Raw genomic sequence first — 24,511 nt, 5'->3', positions numbered from 1 at the left:
GGGGGGCTCAGTTGGTTAAGCATCTGCCTTTGGCTCTGGTCGTGATCCTGGGGTCCTGGAATCCAGGCCCATATCAGGCTCCCTGCTCGAGGCTGGGGTAGGGGGTGAAAGGTATCTGCTTCTCCCTCTGCCCCTCCCCCTCATGCGCGTGCATGTGCACATGTGCACACTCTCTCACTCTCTCTTGCAAAAATAAATAAAATCTTAAAACAAAAACAAAAACCAAGATCTGGGCACCAGTTGTGGTAATTACGACTGGAGTGCCCCTACTTTTAGGTCCCATCAGTGAAGAGAGCTAAGAAATGTATGCATATGTACCAACCAACCAAGGTAGAATACATGTGTTTACGTACTTCTGTATCTATCCATCTCTGTTCATACTCAGCTAAACATGAGATCATACTGATGTCTCTAATTCCAATCCAGTCCCACAGTGTTCTTTCTACCCCAGCCTTCCTGGTTGTATGTAACTTTCCTCTCCAACGGTGGGAAGCCTGGCCGGCATCATCCCCCATCCATGTACTTATTTGTTCAACCCCAGCATGCACACAAAGCAGTCTGGGAGTTGTTAACCTATACTGCCATAACATGGCTCTGTCTTTGAGTCTGTGTTCTGTTCCCCTGGGCTATTTGTCAGGTCTCTTACCATTACCAGTGTAATTTGATCATTAAAACCTTGAATATGTCTTCGTGCATGATAAGGAAGACGCTATTATTCTTTTCGACTTAATCATTCACAGACTTTTATTTTTCCATACAAAGTTATCAGGATTTTTTGAGTTTCTTAATTTTGACGGAAATGGCAGAGGTTTTATAACTTGATTTAGGAAGAGTTAAAGATTTACAACGTGAAGCCATTCTTCAATAAACATAATATGGCTCTTCATTCGGTTAGATAGTCTTTCACAGTGTTCTCCTTGACCATGCTGTGCAGTATTTTTTAGTTTAATTCTGAGATAATTCTGTGGTTTTCACCCTCTTTGTGAATGGTGTCCTGTTTTCTACTAGTTTTTTTTTATAAGAGCATTTTTATTTATTTTTATTTATTTGTCATTTAAATTCAATTAATTCACATGTAGTGTTTTATTAGTTTCAGAGGTAGAGTTTAGTGATTCATCTACTATATTTTTAAACTAACTATTGCTAAAATAGAGGTGATGACATTGAGGTGGTAATTTGATCTCACTTCTGACAACCTTGTGCAACACTAGTTAGTGTTTCTGTTGAATTTTCTAAGTAGATGACAGTTTTATCTCTGTTAATTCTTTCATATTTTTTGTTGTTGTTGTTCTTACCTCATCTCATTACCCAAGACCTTTAGTAATAGATAGCAGCACAGATAATGGGCATCCTTCTCTTTTCTATTGTTCTCGGTCACCATTCAAGTGCACCAACAGTTTTTCTATTACACATGATGGTTGCTGCAGGCTTATTGTACATACAGTGATTATCCAGTTAAGGAAGATTTTTCTATTCCTAGTTTTATGGGGATTTTAAAAATCATAGAGATTTTTTTCAAATGTATTTTTTTAAAGATTTTATTTAGTTATTTCAGAGAGAGAGAGAACACAAGTGGGAAGTGGGAGGTAGGGAAAGAGGGAGAGGGAGAAGCAGTCTCCTCAATGAGTGGGGAGCCCGACACAGGGCTCAATCTCAGGACCCCAGAATCATGACCTGAGCCGAAGGCAGATGCCTAACCGACTGAGCCACCCAGGCACCCCTTGAATGTTTTTTCCATCTATTGAGATAATAATTGGCTTTTCTGCTTTAATCCATTAATGTGGTAAATGACATAGACTTGATATTAAGTCATCCTTGTATTTCTTGTTTTTTAAGAACAGGGTTGGTTCAGGTTAGCTAATATTTTATTTACACACATTTATGTCCCTAAGTGAAATAAGCCCATTATTTTCCTACTTTGTATTATCTTTAGCTAGTTTTGCATTTAAGTTGTATTAGCCTCATACAAGACGTTAGGATGCTTTCCTTCTCTCTTGTTTTATGGACCAAACTGAGTAAAATAGAGATTATCTGTTTCCTAAAAGATTGCTACCATTTACCTGAAAAATCTTCTGTACCTTGGGAAAAATTAGATTATCATGTGATTTTATTCAATGTCATTTAATTTAATTTAATTTAATTCTTTTATTTTTTCATTTTATTTAATATCATTTTCCTTTATTTAATGTCATTTAATTTAGTTTAATTAACTCTATTGAAACTTTCTGGTCCCTTTTGCACCAATTTTGATATTTTTGCCCTTTTCCAGAAATATATCTGTTCCTTTTTGTTTTGAAAGTTTTTGAGAATAGTTGTTTAAAAAAATTTTTTTATTATTTAAAATCCTCCCATGGGTTTGTTTACTTAACCTAAAAAACAAGAACAGGGACACCTGGGTGCCTGGGCGGCTCAGTGGGTTAAAGCCTCTGCCTTTCGCTCAGGTCGTGGTCCCAGGGTCCTGGGATCGAGCCCCGAGTCAAGCTCTCTGCTCGCAGGGAGCCTGCTTCCTCCTCTCTCTCACTCTCTGCCTGCCTCTCTGCCTCCTTGTGATCTCTGTCTGTCAAATAAATAAATAGATAGATAGATAAAAACTTAAAAAAAAAACAAGAACGAACAGCTTTTGGAGTCTGGATATTCTTTAGCTGTTGTTGTTACTGTTGTTTTTTCATTCTCTTTGTAATCAATCCCTTCTTATTTCTTTGGCTTGTTTCTGTTCTACTTTTTCCAGTTCTTGGAAAAAGATCTTGATCTGAACATGCATTATTAATTATTAGCTCATTTGTTTTCAATTGTTCTTGATTTCTGATAAAAGTATTTTAAGCTATAAATTTTCCTTCTAGCACTATGCCCCACAGACTTTGATGTATAAAGTGTGCATTTTGCTACATTCCAGATCTTTCATAACTTCCCATATGCTTCCCAAGGATTACTTAGTAAAAGTTCCCCCGCACGCCCCCAGCCTTATGGGGTTTTAAAAAAACCTATCCTCTTATTATCGAGGTTAAATTTTATTGCTTGGTGTTCAGAGGACATGGTCTGTAAATGTTTTTTTTTTTTTTTTTTTTTTTTTTTTTAGTTTATTGGGACATTCTTTTTGGCCTAGAATGTGGTCAATTTTTATGACTTTCATATTATTTCAAAACAACACCTATTCTCTGTAAGTATAAAGTTCTATTACTACCTATCAATTTGAATGCATTGTTATTCAAATTTTCTATATTTTCTCACATTTCTGTGTAATAATAAGATGGTAGGCTGGTCTCCATAACATCTTTAAAATTTATCATTTGATATTTTACTGTCTAAATTGGATATGAATTTTGCTACATTTTGCAGTTCAAAGAATAGAGCTGTCAATTCAATAACCTAGTACTTTGAGTGGTCTGGTCTAAGACCCTTGTCACTAACATATTTATTGAGGACTAGACTCTTGTATGTATTGTCCTGGTGGAATCCTTCCTACATGGATTTGGAAGTCTATTTTTAAAAACTGGCATATGGGATAATGGCTGGAATTCACACGCAGATTCACGCACCATGTTCAGAAGCTCCTCTCCTCCTGGCCCGTGCCCTCTTCATGTCCCACCACCCCCGCTCCCATTCCCATTCAATGTCACAACTACTAGAAATTCATTTTGGGGGTTGTGATCTCCAGGTGTCCTCTTTTAAAGTATAAAAATATTTTCACAGGTTGGCTACAAATCGCTATTATCCTCCAGCTTCTAATGGTGAATGTATCAGATTTCTCTGTTTTCTGGTGGCTGGCTAGAGATACTTTTGCTAGGGAAGAGGTTATGGAGGAAGGACGGGGATGAAGGTGGACCAGCATAGGGAGGGAACCGCAAAAAGGAATACTACGGAGGGGCGTTTTCCAAGGAGATGACCTCTGGGAGAGCAGCTGCAGCTGGGGCTTTAGGAAGACCGGGGCAGCAAGAAGGTGCTGGGCATGCAGGCATGGGGAAACGGGCAAGCAGAGACTGGACTTGGGAGATTCAAGAAGACAAACTTCATATATATCAGTTTTTTATCAAGACGAGTCTCACACTTATAGCTCATTTATACCATATTGGACAAGAGGGCAACATCTACTTTTCTTCAGTTTTGCTTTAGAGAAGAAAAGAAGGCAAATTTTATGCTCCTGTTTTCTTCTCTGCTTTATTGTCATTTCATTAAGAAGCCCCCAGTGATAAAACCTGGATCATACTAATGTGACGTGTCTATTTGTCAAATAATTCGTTTGCAATTAGCAGAAGGCTCTTGAATATATCACCTTGGGCTCATGGCTGAATTCTTTATTGCTGTTGAACTTGCCAGATGTGTCATGTTCTCAGTGATACTTTAAGCCCCTTGGGGGTAGGTATACTGTGTTACACTTTTTTTTCAATCTATTACAGCTGGTTGTATCGTGCAAAGCACACAGCAAATATTGGTGGATATTGGTGTTTTGTTGAATTGAGAAACTGTAGGTTGACTTATCTTTTCTAGCTTATGGACACAGTGTCCTTCACCTGAGACAAAGTGACTGTCTTTTTAAAAAAATGCTTCATTTTGCTCACTGCTAAGCAAGCCGATGATGGAACTGTCTTGATCTCAATAAGGACTGCACCAAAACACTCATCACCAAAGAGAGAAAAACTTGCATCAGAATGAAGAAATTCCATAGCTCTCCTCTCTACGTGAATGCATTAGCAAGCTTTTAACCAGATGAAATAATACAGGGTAAGCCATCTTGATAACTTTTTCTTGTGTACAGCAATGTCTACCGCTCACCTTCTGAGTGTCTACAATAAACATGCTTTAATATGAACCTGATAGGGGCTCTGATTCAGTTTCTCCTTTTACCCCTTTCCAGAATTTGAAATTAAACTTCTAAGATTGAAATAGAAGACACACACACACACACACACACACACACACACACACAGACACCCCAGTTGTGAGTAAGAAGAGTTGTGACTAGAGATGAATTGGTTGGCTGTTAGAGGTTGGACGCTTCCATTGGCTAATTCGCTACAGTCCAGGGGCCAGTTCACAAGGTTGCAGACTCAAAATCCTGCATCCTGAGGCTTTTTGATCCAAGAGACAAACTTTTAAAATAGGCTGACATTAACCAAGACATTTACTTATTCAATAAATATTTATTGAACCTTGTGATGTACCACATCTGTTCTAGGTAGTGAGAGTAGCACACAGAACTTTGTTTTGTGCCATTATAGAGTGTACGTTTTAATAAAGGAGCTTGACAAACAAGTGAATATCTAAGACCACCGCTGGTAATAAAGGAAAATAGAAGAGGATAAGAAGGGGAGACATGGATAGGAAGAGCCCACATGAAATGAAAGTATGAGTCATGTGAGGTCCGGGCAGAGTTTTAGGGAAAACAGCAAGTGCAAAGACTCCTGAGTGGTTACCAGCCTAGTACATCATGAAAACGGTGGTGTTTATCATCAGTAGACTAGAATGTTCTTTGGGGCAAGTAATGCCCTTTCCCTCCATGCAGGCCCTTAATATAGAAAGCCATGTCACTACCTGGAGGTTGTTCAGTAAGCCCGATATCTGAACGAGTGGGGTTAGCTAACTGGTGTCAATAATTCACAGCATCAGGCTGTTCTGAAGCATCTAGCCATGTTCCTGAGCCATACCTCACCAGGCATATCTCTGGATAAGGCTGGATTGGGCTGGGACAACCTTTTTTTTTTTTTTTTTTGCTTTTAAACTGAGGACAGTAACTGGAGTTAGGATAAACTGGATGAGTGTTTCCAACACTTATTAGCTGGGTAATACTGGCACGTTCCCTCACCCTCTCTAAGTCTTTGTAAAGAGAGACGATGATTTGCCCAAGGTCACACAGGCAGAAACTGAATATAGGGCTTCTGATTTTTTCATCTCTTTCCCTGCTGCCTCTTTGGGTCACCCTGGTTGCAAACAAAGTTGGTGGTTGGCAATTGACCACAGAAGAGCACCAGTGCAGACAATTAAGAGTTAAGTCTCTCTTTACTGATTAGAGTGTTGCCCTTTACAGCTTGAATTTTGAGCATATCTTTGTCTCTTAATACCGCCACATCAGCTCAAATCTGCCATTCGGACTCCATCTGACTTGCCCACAACACAGGCATTTCCACGGGTGCCCTCACCTTGCCGGGTCTGAGGTTCAGGGTCAACACCGGGGCTTTTTCTGTTAGAGATTCTAAATCCCAACAGGCCGCAACAGGTCACACTAATGGATGTTCATTACACAACTGTTTACAGAACACAGGACCATATTACCTCGGACTAGGAGACAACCTCATGGAGAATTCCAGGAATCACCAAATCACTCAATTAATGAGCTGGTTCATGATTTATTTAAACACATAATCAAGTATTGATGAAACCGTATTAAGAAATGGAACAGTCTGTTTTTACTCATAAATTTAAACCTCTATTTTATTGCAAAGCATTTAATACGGCTCTCAAGTCATTGACGGCTTACAAAACACGGGACTTTATTTCCCATCAAAGCAGTTTTTCATACACTGCATCACTTTCTCAGCTAGGGCGGGGGTGGGGGGCCGGGTGACAGCTCCGGAGACTAGGTAGGGCCGGATCTGCCGGATCCACTTCAAGGATGGGAACTTGGATGCGGAAGCCGCTGTACTGTGCAAGAAGGGTTTTCCAGAAGTTAAACGTTTCCTAGCACCTGCTTGGCCAGATGGGTTCACGTCCTCCCATCCATTTGAGGAAGACTGGGATGGAGGCCACTGTGGGGCTGCACCCCACCAGACAACCCATCTGGTTCGGGCTGTGACACAGGGCGCGGTCGGAGTTAGGGGCACCCGCACGACCCTCGACCCAGGTGCGCGAGGGAGGATCTTCCGCCCAAGACCGCCTGGTACCTAGCCAGGGGCATCCACCCTCCCGGCCAACTCGCAGGGCCTCAAATAGGCAAAGCATCCAATCCCACTGCTTGTCAGGCAAGTTCTTCTGCCGGCAGCGTCAGGGCGCCCTCAGGTCAAGAACTGGTCCTGGTGTGCAGCCGCGACGCTCGGGAGCTCGGGAGCTCGCGCCCTCGGGGAATGGAGGGCCCCCGGGGCTCTCCCTGCCGAGAACCCTCGGGAGGGCTGCGGGGGCTGGAGGCTCCTCCTCACCGCGGCCGGGTGGGAGTGCCAGGGGGTGTCCGCTCGTCCTAGGAAGCGAGCCAGCCGGCGGACACTCCAGAAACGGGAGAAAACTGGAAGCGGCGTCACCTCCACCTCCCCTACGGCAAACCTGCTTCCGGCTTTCCCTCAGGCCCCGCCCCGCCCCGCCCCAGTACCCGCCCCTTCCGCCTGTCCCGGCCCGTGCATTCCCACCCCTGACACCGCCCCCCCTCGTAAGGCCCGCCTCTTCCGGCGCACGTGTGGATTGGGACCCGGGGAGGCGCTGCGTCGTTTTCCGCGCGTCCCTTGCCGGGTGTAGGTGTGTGTGGATCCCGGTGTGCCGTTGCGCTCTTGGCCATGGGGGTCCCCAAGAGGAAGGCCCCGAGTGGCCAGGACGGCGCGGGTCCCCTCTTGGGCGCAGCCAAGCGGGCCCGCTCCGAAGAGCTCACGGGCGTGCGCTTCAAGGCTCAGCTTCGGGACCCGAAGGGCGCCGAGCCGGGTGAGTGCTGGGCCAGCCGGGGCGGGGAGCACGTGCGAGCGAGGCGGGTCCCGGCCGCGGCCCTGTGCCAGGCTCAGCCTTCCCATGTGCAGCTGTTGGGTCCCGAGCCAGAGCCGGGCCTCCTGGTTTGCAAATGGGAAAACCGAGGCCGCGGCGCTCGGGCCTCCTGAGTCCCGGGGGCCGGGGCGGCTGTAGGGCCGCGCGCTGCAGGTACTTCCTGACCCTGGGCTGTCAGGGAGGCCAGAGGGCCGCCTTGCTCGGTTATGACAGTTCCACGCGACTGCACGCCTCCCGTGGCCAGGCAGCATCCCTCAGCAGGCCCTAAGACTTTTCTTATTGCAGTTGTCAGGGAAGCAACTACTCACCGTCACACAACGGACGGTCCTTAAAAGTGCTTACCGAGTCGCAACTGTGAGTCAGCTCTGGGCTCCTCAGTGAGGCCGTTTGCTACTTCTCTGGCCGTCAGCGCTGTCAATAGCTTTGACCCTCCAACTCTCACCCCGATCTGATGACACGAAGTAAAGCTACTGCCTGAAGCCCCACAAGGACTTGTCAGTTGACCAGGATCGGACTAGTGACCGAGATGGAGCCGATTCTGTAATTTCGCGTTCTGAAAAGTGTGATCACCCTTCTTCACAGCTTCTTGTAATCCATGAGGAAGTAGTGTAGGTTAGGCGGGAATAAAAGTGCAATTGAATATGCCAGTATGGGGAGACACTGGTACTCCGTCAGAATAAGACAGTAAGAGTGTCTCTCAGGTTAAGCTGATGGCCAGAGTAGCCCGTTAATAACTTGTCTTCCGTACATTTTGCTTTTAAACATTTGATGTCTGCAACGAGCAGCCAGTGCTATAAAGATGATACCTGCTTTAGCTCAGAATAATACATTTCATTCATTCATTTATTCATTATTTACTAGGGGCTGTTATTTGCTGGGTAGAGATAAAATGATGAGTAAAAAGTCAGACAGGTGCTTCGGTTATGAAGTATACGAGTAGTGCAGTAGGGAAGATGGATGTCAGTCAATAAAATCACATAGGAAGGGGCGCCTGGGTGGCTCAGTGGGTTAGGCCCCTGCCTTCAGCTCGGGTTGTGATCTTGGAGTCCTGGGATCAATCCCTGCATCTGGCTGTCTGCTCAGCGGGGAGCCTGCTTCCCCACCGCCCCCTCCCCCCGCCCCCCGCCTGCCTCTCTGCCTGCTTGTGATCTCTCTCTCTCTCTGTCAATAAATAGAATCTTAAAAAAAAAAAAATCACATAGGAAGAGTTCTAAGTACCAGTCCTCCGCCTCAAACCTAATCTGGGAGATCAAAGAAGTCTCCCCAGAGGCAGTGGCTTTTCAGTGGAGTTGTAGGATGGGGTAGGAACAGGGACCGGAACTTTTGTGGCAGAAGAAAGAGCACGCTTAATTATTTAAAAGATTGTATTCGTGTACATATTCATGGTTTTGCTCAGAGAGCTCCGTGGCCTTCGGTTGCTTCATTTGAATAGGTTTCCCAAGGAAACTCAAGTGGACAGGAGATGGGTACAGAAGAAGTAGTTGGAAGATGGTGCAAAACTGGTCAGAGGGGGACAGGTGGTGAATCCCTTGAATGAGGGTGTGTTGCATTTGTCTTTGAATCTGGTCTCTATCTTGGATTCTCTTTCCCTGTTGATATGTTCTCATAACTTCCTGTGATATCTCCTGTTGGAAAGATCAGAAAAGAGGAATTGACAGATGTCAGGGTTTTGTTTGCATCCATTGTTATTTTTGTGTTGTTCTTTTCCCAGCTTTATTGAGATATTATTGACATAACTGATGGAAGTTTAAGGTATACAGTAGGCTGCTGACACCCGTATACTGTGAAATGATTACCACAATAAGCTTAGTCAACACCCATCCCCTCACATAATTATTGTTTTTTGTGTGCGATAGCATTCAAGATCTACGCTCTGAATAACTTCCTAGTATATGATACAGTACTGTTAATTATAGTCGCCATGCTGTACAGTAGATCCCCAGAACTTACTCATCTTACTATTTTTTAAGTAAACTCTACCCCCAATGTGGGGCTCAAACTCACAACCCCGAGATGAAAAGTCACATGCTCTACCTACTGAGCCAGCCGGGCACCCCAGAACTTACTCATCTTATAGCTGGAAGTTTGAACCATTTGACTCAGTCCCTGGCAACCACCATGCTGCTCTCTTTTTCTTTTTCTTTCTTTCTTTTTTTTTTAAGATTTTATTTGTCAGTTTCAGAGAGGGAGAGAGAACCAGCACAGGGAGGGGCAGAGGGAGAGGTAGAAACACCCCACTGAGCAAGGAGCCCAGCGTGGGGCTGATCCCAGGACCCCGGGACCATGACCTGAGCTGAAGGCAGACGCTTAACTGACTGGGCCACCTATGTGCCCTTCTGCTGGCTTTTTCTATGAGTTTGACTCTTTTAGGTTCCCCGTATAAGTAGAACATCTAGAATCTGTTTTTCTCTAACTTATTTTGCTCAGTGCTCTCAAAGGTCCATATGTGTTGGAAAAGGCAGAATTTCCCCCCTTTTCAGGGTGAATAACATTCCATTGTATGTAGATCTACATATAGATCTAGATATACCACATTTTCTTTATCTTTTCTCCGATTTTACCCCCATGCGGTGGGAGGAGAACTTCAGGGTTAGATTGGTCAAGACCCAGAGGGTGGCCGGAAGCGGATCGATGGCAGGTTCAGGGAGGATCACTGCATCGAGAAGGGTTGGGTTCTAAAGCAGTTCCTTTGAAAGCCGTTGCCTGTTCCCTCACTGGGGATAGAGAAAAGGCCGAGTCAGAACCTGCCCCGTCCCAGTCTCCCCATCGCTGCTGTGTTCTCCCTCCCAGTAAGTGGCACTTTAAGTCACCTGGATGCTCCGGCCGGAGGTCCGCCTCTGGCTTGTGAGTGTTGCTCAGGAGATGGTCCTTGTTAAATTGGAACATTATTCTTATTTCAGCCTTGGAAGCGTTTGTCGCTGCTGCCAAGAAGCTGCCGCGAGAAGACGCGTATGACGTTGTGGAAGGCTACATCAAGATTTCTGTTGAGTGTGCCGAGATGTTCCAGCTACTGAGTGGGGAGAAGCGACCTGAAAGTGAAGTAGGTTATTCCTTACCTGGCTTGCTGAAGAGGAGCAAAGTTCATGCCACTATTGTGTTAAGCTTGAGGGAGAGAGATGGGATAGAAATTTCTAGGACGTTTCCAGCTTTCTAGAGAAGACCGTGCTTTGTGCCTATGCTGTAGGAATACATTCAGTGTTGCACCATGACTTCGTAAAGCATTTTAGTGGAAAGCGCTCACTTCTTATTGGTGAATGATACCAGGAGGAAGGATCGTAGATTCTTACTCCAAATGCACTTGGTTTTGACATAGTTTGTTTTTAAGTTATCTCTCCACCCAACGTGGGGGCTCAAACTGGCAGCCCCAAGATCAGGAGTCGCATGCTGTACCGACTGAGCAGGTCAAGTACCCCCTTGATGTGATTTGCTTTAACAAAGAGGAAATAGAAACTGCGTGTCGTGGTTGTAGACACATATTGAGTTGACTGTGGCTTTCTGGTTCCAAAGAGGTTCAAAACTCGGGATGCTCATGAACCTGTGGCAATCTCAGGGTTATTGCTGTAAGGCTGTAGACCTGAATATCCCCAAAGCGGTAAGGCCTGGCCACGAGTAGAAATTTTGTCTTTTTATTTCATTTGGCGTAATTGTGAGCGAGCGAGTCTCTGTTTAGCTGGACTGTGGGAGCTAGACTGATTCCAGAGCCGCCTGCTAAGCTGCCACCTTCCCGCCTCTGGCTCGGGATCTGTTGAAGGTTTTAAAGTGTCTGTGGCTAAGACAAGAGGGACATAGGTACCGAGGCAAAAAACAAAGGAACTGATCGGTAAGTGTTTCAATCCTGTCTTTGCAGATGCTACTAATATTCCAGGTTTTCGAGGCTGTCCTCTTGCGGACAGCAAGCGACCTTTCCCATTTTCATGCTGTGGGGACCAACATCGTGAAGAAGCTGATGAACAATCACATGAGGCTCGTCTGCGAGTCCCTGTATGCCTCGGGCTACAGGTAAGTTGCCCTTCTGCGGCAGGACTGGCTACGGGCCTGGTCTGCGTTCAGCTGTCCCGGAGTGCACTTGACCTTCCCTCCACTCGGAAAGCAGAGCTGAGTGGTTCCGGAGGCCCTCGGGGTGGTGGCTCTGCCCCTGCCGCCCCTGTTGACCAGCCCCTCGCTGTCTGCTGACTCCTACTGTGCGTCCGTCCCCCTCCTACCCTGCTGTCCCCTTGCTGTCGTGGGAACCCGAGACTGCAGACATTCCTTCCCTTGCCCGTCCTTCTTCCCGGTGGTTCTCTGTGGTGATCTCTCGCTCCCTCTCCACTTCAGGACTTTGCAGTGAGCAGGCGTCGTCTCCGGGAGTCCTTGTTTCGTCACCTCCCCCGTCCACTGTCCTTTTCTGTCCGCTGGTTTGTGAACAGAAATATCTGTCTGTAGGTCTGTTTGTGCAGCTGGACATTTGACATAATACTCCATGTCCGTCCGTTGACTGTCTGTTTCTGTCCACTTGAATAAAAGGGGCGCGCAGGTGGGGGCCTTGACTGTTCTAGAAGGTGCAGTTTTCCACCACCTAGAACAGTGCCTGGAGTGTGGTGGGTGCGCAGTAAACCACGGATGCCGGGTGGCCGTGGAATGGAAAGGCCGCGGAGAGCTTGCTGTTGGAGATGCGCACTGTGAAGTCTTCCCCTGCACCCTGCCTTTGCGGGGGATGAGCCGCGGGGCGCCCGGTTATAGGACGATTTACTGCAGAGAGAAACGCCATCTTCTTTGTGTCATATTTTGTATTCTTGGATTCTTGGCAGCCAGCTTTTAAGCTTTATTTGGAGATTTTGTTAAATCGTGTTTTTTTGTTTTTGTTTTTTTTAAAGCACGTCTGCATGTCTCTTTCCTTCCTTCTTCTGGCTTGGGCATGTCAGACCCACAACCGGGAGCACAACTGATTTTGTGCTTCTGCTGTCTCCAATATGCCTGATTTCCTTGTCCTTCTGCAGGATGGCCCGAGCCTGTCTGACCCTGATGGCTGCCATGGTGACCCAGGGTCCCGAGGCTGCCAGGGACGTCTGCAGCCATTTTGATTTGAATAAAAAGACCTTGTACACCCTGGCGTCCAAGAGGGATTCCAAGGTGAGGAGCTCTGAGCATCTCGTACCTCCCGGGTATTTCCTTTTCCCTTTGGAGGGTCACAGGGGTTTGTTTGTCGTTCTTTCTCTGGCCTTGGTCCCCACGTGGGTGGAGTAGGAGGCCAGTGTGTGCAGAAATGTATGGCAGAGCCTGAACGACAGGGACATCTGAGGACAGCGTCTCTGGGGGCTCAGCCTTGCGGTGCTTGGCCTGTGAGCGTCTTCACGGAGTAAAGGAAATCATCTCCATGTGCCTTATGGCGTGGACCCTGCGGGGCGTCCAGTCCTGTTCCTATTCTGTCCACTTCGGAGAAATCCCTTGGAAGTTTAAGCCAGTGACATCATCCAAGAGGACATTTATGACTTTTTAATGTTTCCTGCATCTCCCGTCAGTAAGTCTGATGACTGGGTGCTGGATTTTGCCAAAGAGAATGGAAGTGGGAATGGTTTTCAGGAGAGCCGTTAACAAAAGAAGTTTCCGGGTGGCTCTGGAAGTTCCACTGGGGTTTAGAAAGGTTCTTGAGGAGCACAAGTTTGAGGACTCGGAGGCTGGAGGGAGGGGCCGCGTGCCGGCTGTACGTTGTCTCAGGCCTCGCTGCTGGCGCGGCCGTGCGGGGAACAGCCGGGGCCCCCTTTCCCACCCCCCTTTCCCCAGCACAGACAGCAGAGCGACAGCCAGCCGACCGACAGCCAGCCTGTCTGCTGAGGTGGAGAAGCCCGCTAGCGTGATTTACTCCCGTGCCCTGTCCTGTCACTCTTCAGGAAGTTAGTAAGTTTCCACTCTGCCAGGTCCTAGACTGGAAGTTAATCCTCGTAACACCGGGTGACTTTCCTGGCTCTGTGCGGCTGTGAGGCCTGGGGTTAGGGTTTTTCCGGCATGACAAATAAGGTGTCCTTCTGAGGAAAAAATTCCAGGTCTTAGTGTCTCATGGATACTCATCTTTATTATCAAGAGTTATTTACACACTATGGATGTGTCAACAGATTCCGTTCATTGAGGAATGGCTGCTGACAGTTAAATGCGTTCCTCATAAAAAGAATTTGCGTGCTGTTTGCACACTAGGGCAGATGTCATGGGTCTTTGGTCTCACTTGGCAGTTGGCCTGCCCGTACTTATCCATCAGATTCCCTTCCCACTCCCACCCCGTCTCTCTTGACCTCAGCCAGCTCAGCCCTGGAAGTAAAATATGTCAGGACCCTGACCACCCACAGAGACACAACGAGGGAAGGAGCGCCAGCTGCAGGCTGTGTGGGCCCGATTCACCACAGGGTCCTCTTGGCAAGTTATATACTACGTTTCCTTGGTCTATAGTGGGAATTATTGTCAGGACAAAAGTATTTTTACTTTAGGAAGTACATTAAATATTTCATTGTGGGGAATGATTTTTATTTATTTATTTAGTTTAAAGATTTTATTTATTTGATAGGGAGAGATCACAAGTAGGCAGAGAAGCAGGCAGAGAGAGAGGAGGAAGCATCTCCCTGCTGAGCGGAGAGCCAGATGCGGGGCTCGATCCCAGAACCCTGAGATCATGACCTGAGCCGAGGGCAGAGGCTTAACCCACTGAGCCACCCAGGCACCCCGGGAATGATTTTTAGACATTAATTTTTTTTCCCACACACGAATGTTGGGGACATTAAAAAATAGCAGCACAGAGAACCCCCACGTACCCGTCCTCCAGCTGCAGACACAGTCACCTCTGCCATGTGTTGGTTGGTTTGGGGGGTAGTCAAGGCAGTCAGATAGAGCGGATCCCACACGAGAACCGTGTTCCCTCATGCATGTTTCAGTGTGGGCCTCTAACAGAAAGCGACCTTTAAAACACAAAACCACAGTACCATCCCTGTACCGGATACCGTTCATCACTGTTAATATCACCGAATGCCCAGCTCGGTCTCAGTTTTCCCCCCACTCTCTGTCTTTAGACTTCGTCGTTCAAATCGGGATCCAAACAAGGGCTACTTATTGTGTTTCGTGGGTCTGTTTCTTAAATTTTTTCATGTCATTGAGTTTTCTGTCCCTACACCCCCCCCAGCTTTTTTTTTTTCATTCCATTTAGTTTTTGAAGAAGCTGATGGATATCTAGATTTTTTTTTAAATAAGTGTGTTTTAACATTTTAGAGGGAATTATTAAAGCCTCAAGAAGAGAGAGGATTATGTTTCTTTTTCATGAAGCCAAAGAAAGCACTGTTTATACTGTTTGCCAAAGAGCAGTTTTACCAAATATGTTTTGGTCTATTTTAGACCGTTGTTTTGCAGAACAAGCCGTAAAGACTTCAGGATGCTTTCTTCCTGGATAATAGCACCGTGAAGTCACGGGGTAGGAATGAGGAGTAGGCGTGTGACCCTCTTGCCTTTGATGGAGCTTGCTAGAGATGGAGGGTGGAGGCCCAGTGGACAGTGAGGGGCTGTCTGGCCCCGGGCGGGGGCGGGGGGTGGCGGTGATGAGCGGGAGGCTTGGCCATGGCTGCTTGGAGTGCGGCGGGTGCTCTGTCTTGAGGTCTTGGTTTGTTCACAGTGTCAGGAACCTAAAATTTGGGGTTGGCTGGGATATACAAGATGGATACCGGAGGGGAGGACTGCATTTCATGTCAGTTCAAAATATATTGCTGGAGGGACCCTCAAGGGCATCTAGTCCCAACTGCTATGTACAAGCAGGATAGAAAGATCTCGAATGGCACATAACTGGGACCTGCATTCCAGAGCCCTGACTTCCAGTACTTAAGTGGACAGAAAAAAAAAGCAAAAACAAACAAAACCCAAAACTTGTGGAACCTTTCTAACTAGCTAGCAAAGCACAGAACCTGATTTAATCTTACTGGCAAGTTTTGGCATCTCACCATTCTTTTGAAACACGAGGTATACATAGATCAGGACAGCAGATTAACTGCTCGAATTAGTTGACCTGTTTCTTTCAAGGAGGTGACATCTGGATAGCTTGGGAGCAGTGGTTACTTTAAGCTTCTGGAGGACAGGGACAATATCTTAGTCATCTTTGTGTCCTGTCTGGGCCTGAGATTATGGTATCTTGAGTATAATTGGTGTTTGAACAACATTGTATTGGTGAGTTTTTGAAGGCTTTGAAACGCTGCTGGTACTCTGAGGAAATGCAGCTCATTTTCAAGACTTTAGTGACCATTGTACCCAAACTCCGTATTGTGAGGAGGTCTGCAGGGGAAGTCCCCAGAATGGGGAGGATAGTTTTGAGCTCTTCGTGTATTTGGAACAAGCCAACGTCGGTCTGATGGGCCTTGCTGAAATACTGTGGGGCGTGGACAGAGGTAGAGACCCATGAGTACAGTCAGTGTGCAAAGCCTCCATCCGCATGTGGCAGAGTGTGGGTCCGATGACCTTTCTCTTCTCCCTGAAAAACATACATCTGACAAAATGAGAGAGAATTAATTAAATACTTAACGTAGAGGCCTAAGCGGTTCCAAGTGTGGTCCTTGCATCTTGACAACAAGAGAAATGTAAATGGCCTGGAAGCTCCGAGAAGAAAGCACTTCTCTATAGTCAGACGTAAAGTCGGGTGTGAAGTAGTGTGTACAGTTGTTTCCTACTTTGTGATTCTAGCACGTACTCACTTAGTAGCTGTGGGACCTTGAATGAGTTTTTAAAACCTCTGTTTCCTCATCTGTGAAATGGGTATAGAAGGCATCTCCACCTCAAGCTGTTGTAAGGCGTAAGTGAAGTCACAGATGTGCAGCCTTTGATTTGGTATCTGACGTATAGTAAGTGCTCAGTAAATGACATTGGTCTCCTCCTCCTCACCACCACTACACTGCCACTACTAACCAGGATGGAATGATCTCAAAGGCAGACTTCGTAATCTTTTCCAGGCACCCAGGGCAGTCATTCTCCGTGGTATTAACTTATTTCTTGGCAGCAAATGAAGGTATCTTTGAAATAACTGAAGTGGGGAGGAGAGCACCGTTGAAGCAGTGCAGGACCCCAGTGTCTGAGCTGGTGTGGTACCGCGGATGAGCAGCGCACGTGACCGGCCAGCAGGGTGGGAAACGGATGACAAGACACAGTGTGTCTTAAAATTACTGGGAGGGAAAGGTGATCGGATGGCCCCCGCCACTTCCCTTGAAGTGTTGGGAAGTGGTCATGGCTGGTGGGCGCTCCTTCAGGATGCCCGCTGGCCTGGGTCACGGCTGCATCCTGCGGGACCCTGCAGATGGCCGTCCGGGGAAGGCCACACTGGGTTTGTAATACGGCAGCGTCTGGGCTTCGGTGTTTGGTGTGAATTTATACTACCTGATAAAACCCAGACACCACCTCACTGGCGTCAGCAAAAGCAGCACTGGTCTTTCCATTAGCTCTGGATTTTCAAAAATGTGTATATGATTTCACTGGCAAGTGAAGTCGATGGGATCTAGATGGGCTGAGAATCTTCTGCTCTATACCAAAGTGGTCCATAAACCACAAGTGGTCATGTATGCCCGGGTGGGGGGGAACACAACTATACTTAACCATACTTCTTTGTGTATTAAGCAGTGAGCCATTATGCTGTTGCTTTTAAGCATAGTGAATGAAAATCGGTATTTCAGATAGACATCTCAATAAATTTTTTTCTATACTTTTGGCCCATTTCTTGACATTTATCTTTTTTGAGAGAGGGAGAAGTGGGAGGAGCGGCGGGGGGAGAGAATCTTAAGCAGCCTCCACACCCGGGGGGAACCCAGTGGAGGGCTCCATCTCATGACCCTGAGATTGGGACCTGAGCCCAAATCAAGAGTCCGATGCTTAACCCACTGAGCCACCCAGGCGCTCCATACTTCTGTATTTAGAAACTTCTTGAAAGAGCAAGAAAAGTAGACCAGAAGGTGGAGGGGAAAGAGCAAAGAAAAAAACTCAGGTTCCCACAGAGAGGTGACTGCTGGTTTTTACGATTTTATTTATTTATTTGAGAGAGAGAGTGTGTGTGCGAGCACACAAAGGGAGACAGAGAAGCAGACTTCCCTCTGAGCAGGGGGCCTAATGTGGAACTCGATCCCAGGACTCCGGGATCATGACCCAAGCCGAAAGCAGACGCTTAACCGACTGGGCCACCCAGGCACCCAGATGACTCCTGGTTTTAGACTCTGAGCCTTTTGATGGCACAAGCCTGGAGGCCTCTCTGCCACGGGGATGGGAAGGGCACGTGAGCCGCCAAATCCCTGCTTCCTCCGGGGACGGCGTGTGGATACACAAGTGACTGGCGGTCTCCTTCGTCCCCTAGGGCATGCATGACGTCCGGCTGGCCTACATTCAGTTCGCTCTTTCCTTTCTCATCGCCGGCGACGACAGCACGATAGTGCAAGTGCTGGAGTTGAAAGGTAGGTGCGCCTCTTTGTCTCATAGCAAAGCCTGATTGCGACTGGTTTCGGAAAGTCTCCCGCAAAGCGTTTTTCCCAGGTTGAAAAGCCCAGGTTGCGGCTTTTGCAGTCGCTGCGCGCACGAGTTTGAAGGGTGCGCGTGCGGCGAAGCTTCAGTCAGTGCAGTTCGGAGGTGGCCGAGGGACTCCTGCTCTGCTCTCTGGAATGCCGAGCGATGTCCGAACGAAGGAGGGATGCAGGCTTCAGAGACTCCCCCACACGAAGGAGGCTTTCTGGCTCCAGACCCTGCACAGATCCGTAGCCTGGCTGCCTGGCTTTCTTTAGTAACTGGGTTTGAAGAACTAAATAAAGGTTAATGACTTCAGGAGCTTTGCCGTGTGTTACCAGAACATCGCTAACAGAGCTAAAGAGTTCCAGCTGGGCTGCTTTCTGGTGACTGTCCCCCTAGAGCCAGGCTGTTAGGGCCACTTGCATTTTATCCAGAGCTTCTGTAAGACAAAGTGGCAGCCCTAGCCCGCAGTTAGCACACGGCCGTCGTTCCGCACGATCCCCCGGAATCGAGCCCGGTCTGCAGGTGGGGGGCTGTCCCTGCGGAGCTCTGGGAGTTGTTGGAGGAACAGCGTGATCCCTGTGGCCCCGTGTGGTCAGATCTCCAGCCCTTCCCTCACCTCCCCCAGGGTAGGAGACCTGAGCTCTCTCCAGGTGACTGCCAGGGACCATTTAAGAATAGAGTGTGGGTGCTGGTCGCCTTGTATGTCGTCAGCCCTGATCGGTGCGGGGAGCCGCATTGCCCTGGGGAAGCGGCCCCGTGGACGAGTCGCCTTTCCTGCTTGTAGCCGGCTCCTGCCAGGCCTCGAAGTTGTGCAGAATTCCCCGGAGGCCTCCCCGCTGTCTAGCCTTAAAGGGCGGTGATTTGGGGGTTGTCCCAGACTCTACTAACGGGGCAGGGGTGCACTTCGGTTCGTGTTTTGGCAACGCACGCTGGCCAAAGGCATCAGAACTTTAAAAAGGTTCGATCAGCCATTTCACGTCTAGTCATTTCTCCTAAGGGAAGAATGAAGGAGGTGAGTAGAGGTTTTCTTAGGGGCTGTTTTCTCATGTTCGCTGAAACTTGGACTTCTAACTGTCCGCCAGCAAAGGACTGAGTGTGCGAACTGAGGACTAGTGCTGACGTGAAAGCAGCAGTTGAAACTGGGGTAGAAATACGCTTCCTGATGCCAGCCTTTAAACAGTATGTGATTGGATATAAACTCAGTTGTGAAATCGTCGGGTATCCCATTTTAATAAAAACACGAATGCAACAGGTTCTAGCAAAAGGTTAACAGTTAACCAGTAGCCCAGATGTTAACAGTGTTAACCTCAGGGCAGCAGAGTGATGGTTCCTTGCAGATTTCATTCTTTCGGTTTGTCTGGCATTTTCCAATTTTTCTTCTTTTGAGAATGACTTTGCTTTCGTAGAAAGTCGGTGTACCCACTGAGCACCAGTGGAACAAGTGAAATTATAACTGATTGGATGTTTCTGCCCAGTGTCACCAGCATGTCAATGTGTGGTGTCCGGCTGTGGTGGCTGAGTCCTTGGGGATCCAGAAGTGTGAAAAGAAAGCAAACAGATCATCCCGAATTCTGCCCCCAGTCAAAATGATTTAAAATACAACTGATTAAGTCTAAGCAAAGGGAGACATTTAGCAAAATTGTGATCATGCCATGCACTCAAATGGTTCATACAGAATTAATTTTATTTAACTTAATGTGAGAAAAGGAAAGTAAAACACCAGAACTTCTGAACTTTTTTAATGATTCTATCATTGTTTTACCTACGGATACTAATTTCCTATGTCATGAAGTGGTTATCCTACTGTGAACTTGTAGAATTGAAAAAACACAAAACCTTAAAAAAAAGGGGGAAGGAAATAGCATGTGTGCTGTACCATTTTAAGAAGTAATGTTCTTGCAACTGTTCTCATGTTCAAAATATTTTTGAGTTTAATGCATTGAACTTTTTACTTGCAGAATTTATTCCTTGCATTTTTAGCTCAGGCATCAAGGAGGACAGGATTTCTACTATCAATATTTTGTTATCCACGCTGAAAACAAAGGTACAACGTGTTTTTACTCTGTGTTCCTGTCGTTGGTCTGCTCCCGTATTTGGCAGGACCCTAGAGCTGTAACGGTTTAGAACACAGGGGTTGTTGTATAGGTGGAATGGAAGATTGTTTCTTAAGGCTGCTGTATCCCATCAGGAGAAAACCTGTTGCTCACTATTTCACGGGAAGCCGTTGGATTAATTGTGAGCCGTAAATTACAGCTGTTTTTCATTTACACACCTACCAGAATGTCATTTTGAATTACTTTGCATTTTCTGCCTCTTACAAGCATCTTGTAGGAATTTTAAAACCGGCTGAATCGCTGTCTTCCATACAGAAGCAACTTAAGTGATCATTTAGAAAAAGTCTATGACCCTCCCAACAGAAAAAGTTGTGAAAACCACGAACTGGCAGTCTGCATAAAAATAGCTAATTGGCCTAGTATGTTTAATACTGTGGTTCTCAGTTGGGAGTGGTTTTGTGACACCACCCCCCTCCCCACCGTGGGACATTTGGAAGGGTCTGGAAACATTTTGGGTCGTCATGGCTGGAGAAGTCCGGGGGCATCTAGTGGGTGGAGGCCAGGGATGCGGCTCGGCCTCCTACAGTGCAGAAGACAGTCCCCTACACCAGTTATTAGGGCCAAAACATCATTAGTGCTGAGGTTGAGAATCCAGGAGATACGGGTTTTTTTCGCCTATCAAGTTAGCCTTGACCTTTTATAACAGTGAGATTCAGTGCTAGCAGAGATGCTTTGAATCAGGTACTCTCCTGGAGGAAGTGTCAGAGCAGGTCTGGCCGTATGTACCAGAGGTCTTAAAAATGTTCCCAGACTTGGGGGTAATGGCAGGCTCCCTGAGAACCACCCAGGAAGCAAATCTGAAACACTCCCAGGCCACATCCCCAGAGGTTCTGGGAGTGGGTGTTGGGGGGAGCTGAGAACGGGTGTCCCATTTCCAAGCCTGTGTTCAGGGATGCAGGGAAGACTCTGTACAAAGATGCTGATGACGGCCAGAGTAGAAACAGCCTAATGGTCCCCACCCCGGGGAATAGTGGAATTAGGGTCATTCGTGGTCTAGAGTGATATTCAGCCCTCCAAAAAGAGGTTCTAAAGGATTTTTTAATAATGTGGGAAAAGCTCATGCTATAAAAGTAAAAGTAGGCAGGAAACTATAAGTATAGTCTCAAAGAGGCAAAAAACCTAAACCAAACAGTACGTATGCACATGTACTACATGTTGCAGGGTGGTGGGGGAGGCACGGAAAGGAGATGAACCGCCATGCCAACTGTGCGTGGCCTAGGGTGGTTCGAAGGTTGTTGAGTTTTGTTTTTCATGTTTCTCTTTTTTTTGATCACACATTTTGCCATAGGCCTACATGATTTTTGTAACAATGAGACACAAGGAACACTCTTAAAAATCAAGTTGCTTGGGGCACCTGGGTGGCTCAGTGGGTTAAAGCCTCTGCCTTCAGCTCAGGTCATGGTGTCAGGGTCCTAGGATCGAGCCCCACATCGGGCTCTCTGCTCAGTGGGGAGCCTGCTTCCCTTCCTCTCTCTCTGCTGCCTCTCTGCCTACTTGTGATCTCTGTCTGTCAAGTAAATAAATAAAATCTTTAAAAAAAAAATCAAGTTCCTTGGAATTGATTGGTTTTATTGTTTTCAGGTAGTTCACAATAAAAATATCACCAAAACCCAGAAGGTGCGATTCTTTACCGGGCAGTTACTGAACCACATAGCAGCTCTCTACAGCTGGAACGGGATTGTTGACGTGAGCCTGGAGAATGTCAAGGTACTGTCCTGTTGGGTTTGAGTTGACCTCGCCGTTAGCGTGTGGTCCTCACAGCTGGAGGCTGAGGAATCTGCCGCCTTAAAAAAAAAGGCCTCCCATCTGATCTGTTTCTCTTGGCTTGTAGTTCTGTTAATTCTCCACTTAGATGAAATATGATCTTTTAAGTTTTATTTTTTTATAAGAATTTTTTCTCTAATCTCTGAGGTATTATGATAATAGATTTTTTTTTTCCCCTTAAAGAGGAAACTCTTACTCCCTTTAGTTGAATGACATGCTGGTCTTACTCCTTGCGGGGCTGCCCAGTACACGTGTGGTGTTGATCTAGGGTCTCTTCCTCCTCTCACTGTCATCCTCTTTTCCTTCTTTCCGTTCTTTCCATACCAGCTTTTGGAATTTCAAGACCTGTTGGTTTCACTTCAGGATCCTGAGTGTCTAGGAAAACCCCAATTTCCTCACCTCCTGACTTGTAATTTATTTTGTAATCGTTACTCAAGTGTCGAATTAGACCAGTTGATCTCAAGTTGACCCAAGGCCCATGTACCTTTTAATCATCCTCATTTCAGTTTTCCTCAGGGTGTTTCTGAACATGGACTTGGCCAGAGTGGTGAGCGCTCAGACTTCCTGTGAACTTTAGAGTAATTTACCTCTCAAGAGCCCTGTGTTTTACCTCCTTTTATCTCTCTGACTTGCCCACGTCCTCTTGTTTTGAACATGTTTTGTAGGCTCTGTGACCAGGAAGCCTCGGAGGCTTCATAAAAACACTCCCAAATGTGGAATTTTATTCAAAAGAACAAAAGAAATTAAGTCATTCTTAAGCTCGTTTAAAAATACAGGTTTAAACTTGCCCCTCTTAAGAGTATTTTTTAATCTTTTTTTTTTCCTTAATGGTTCTCCTTTATAGGTGAGGACATTCAAATTCAAGTTTAGGGAAACCAGCCCTGTGTAGTCAAAAATCCGTGTGCGACCTCTGACGCCCCCCAGAAACTCAACTACTAATAGCCAACTGTTGACTGACAGCCTTACCCATAACATAGACAGTGGATCCACACATATTTTGTATGTTAACGTGTATTATATACTGTATTGTTTTGCTAGAGGAAGCTGGAGAAAAGTAAATATTAGGGAAATCATAAGAGAAAATACATTTATAGTACTGTGCTGTATTTGAGGCCAGTGGTCCACAGAAGCGGAACTGTGCAGTTCAAACCCGTGTTGTTCAAAGGTCAACCGTATTTATTCCTTACTCGTCCCCAGTATCACAGCACACAAGCAAAGAGAAGCTTAAAAAAATGATTTTGTAACTGAAGTATATGGTGTAAAGAGAGACTTTTTAATAACAGGGGCTGATGCTGGCCTTCCCTGCTCTCGCTAAGCCATCGGGGAGCTCTGCTGTGCTGTGCACAATTTGCTCTGGGTGCAGGGTGGCGGGGGGTGGGGAGGGGTCATTGCTCTCCTGCCCGACGCAGGGGGCAGCTGTAAAGACGGAATGAGAACCCACATTGCCAAGTGCTTGGAAACAATAAGAAATGACATGAAATGTCTGGTTGTCTGCTTTCTTGTTCCAGCAACTCCCTGTTTGTCCAACTTGAAAAGGAAATATTTTCTTTCTCAGTTTATTTAGAACAAAAACAGTTCATCCATTTCTTTCAAACCCCCCAACCCGCCCCCCGGCAGCCGCCAGTCTGTTCTCTGTATGAGCTCGTTTGCTTTTTTCTTTAATTTCTTGTTTATTTAATTTATTATTTCTTTCTAGAGTCCTTGTATTAAGAGGTTTTTTTTTTTTTAATCTTGATTGGTGTTTGAATTGGTGTTTGAATGATACCAAGTGTTTAAAATGTTAGCTCTAAGTCATCGTCAAGTGTGTGGGATTGTCCAGTTTTTTACTCTGTAGTTGTTACCGAGGCTTATGAACTTGAGCTTGTCAATGAATTTTTAAAAAAAAAACCCTTGCAGGCTTCTGCTGAGGATGCGGGGAAAACCATGGTGAGGGAGCTTGTTCACTCATTCCTGATGGATCTGTGCTGTTCTCTCAAGCACGGGATTAATTTTTATGACGCGTCTCTCGGCACCCTCGGCAGGTAAGGCGGGGCCCTGGTGAACCCCGAGTGCGTGTCCCTCAGCAGTCGTCGCGTTCGTCCGTGACTCCCCTGGGGAAGTCTGTGGAATGATGGGATGGTGGTGGCTCACAAATGAGGAACTCCTCTTAGGGATGAACATTTGGAGACCCAGAAAGTGGCTGCTCTATACCGCCCTCGGGGCGCAGGGCTCAGGGTAGCTGTTGACTTAGACACCGACTAGGGCTGTCTCACCCAGCGAGGGACTGCGGGTTTCGCTCAACACTGTGGCGTTGGCGGAGTCTGAGGATAAGTCTTAACATTCACCTCCCCAGAGAGGGTGGGCTGCTCTGCAGGCCTCAGCGTGGTCCTGAGGTGGTAGCCACCGTTACCCCATTTTAGCAGGTAAGGGCCATGGGCACAGAGAGGTCGGGTCATTCAGCTTGTGAGTGGCAGAGTTCAGATTTAAACCCAGGGAATCTG

At 46.6% G+C, this 24,511-nt stretch overlaps 1 protein-coding gene across 1 annotated transcript in view; it reads left to right on the top strand.

The window, feature by feature from the left end:
- The first annotated feature begins 7,475 nt into the window (after positions 1–7,475).
- LOC111155685 (URB1 ribosome biogenesis 1 homolog (S. cerevisiae)) overlaps positions 7,476–24,511 on the top strand; it is a 68,369-nt gene continuing 51,333 nt past the window's right edge. Inside the window, exons 1-8 of the mRNA XM_022515980.1 lie at positions 7,476–7,617; positions 10,575–10,714; positions 11,522–11,673; positions 12,651–12,783; positions 18,005–18,101; positions 20,112–20,197; positions 21,849–21,974; positions 23,928–24,052. Of these exons, the coding sequence (XP_022371688.1) occupies positions 7,476–7,617; positions 10,575–10,714; positions 11,522–11,673; positions 12,651–12,783; positions 18,005–18,101; positions 20,112–20,197; positions 21,849–21,974; positions 23,928–24,052 (1,001 nt within the window). The remainder of the gene's footprint in view (positions 7,618–10,574; positions 10,715–11,521; positions 11,674–12,650; positions 12,784–18,004; positions 18,102–20,111; positions 20,198–21,848; positions 21,975–23,927; positions 24,053–24,511) is intronic.

The sequence above is a fragment of the Enhydra lutris genome, unplaced genomic scaffold (genome assembly GCF_002288905.1).
Source record: "Enhydra lutris kenyoni isolate GAN:26980312 unplaced genomic scaffold, ASM228890v2 scaffoldscaffold43, whole genome shotgun sequence".
Taxonomy (NCBI): Eukaryota; Metazoa; Chordata; class Mammalia; order Carnivora; family Mustelidae; genus Enhydra; species Enhydra lutris.
Note: the sequence above shows the minus strand (reverse complement) of the source record. Positions and strands in the feature narration are given on the sequence as shown.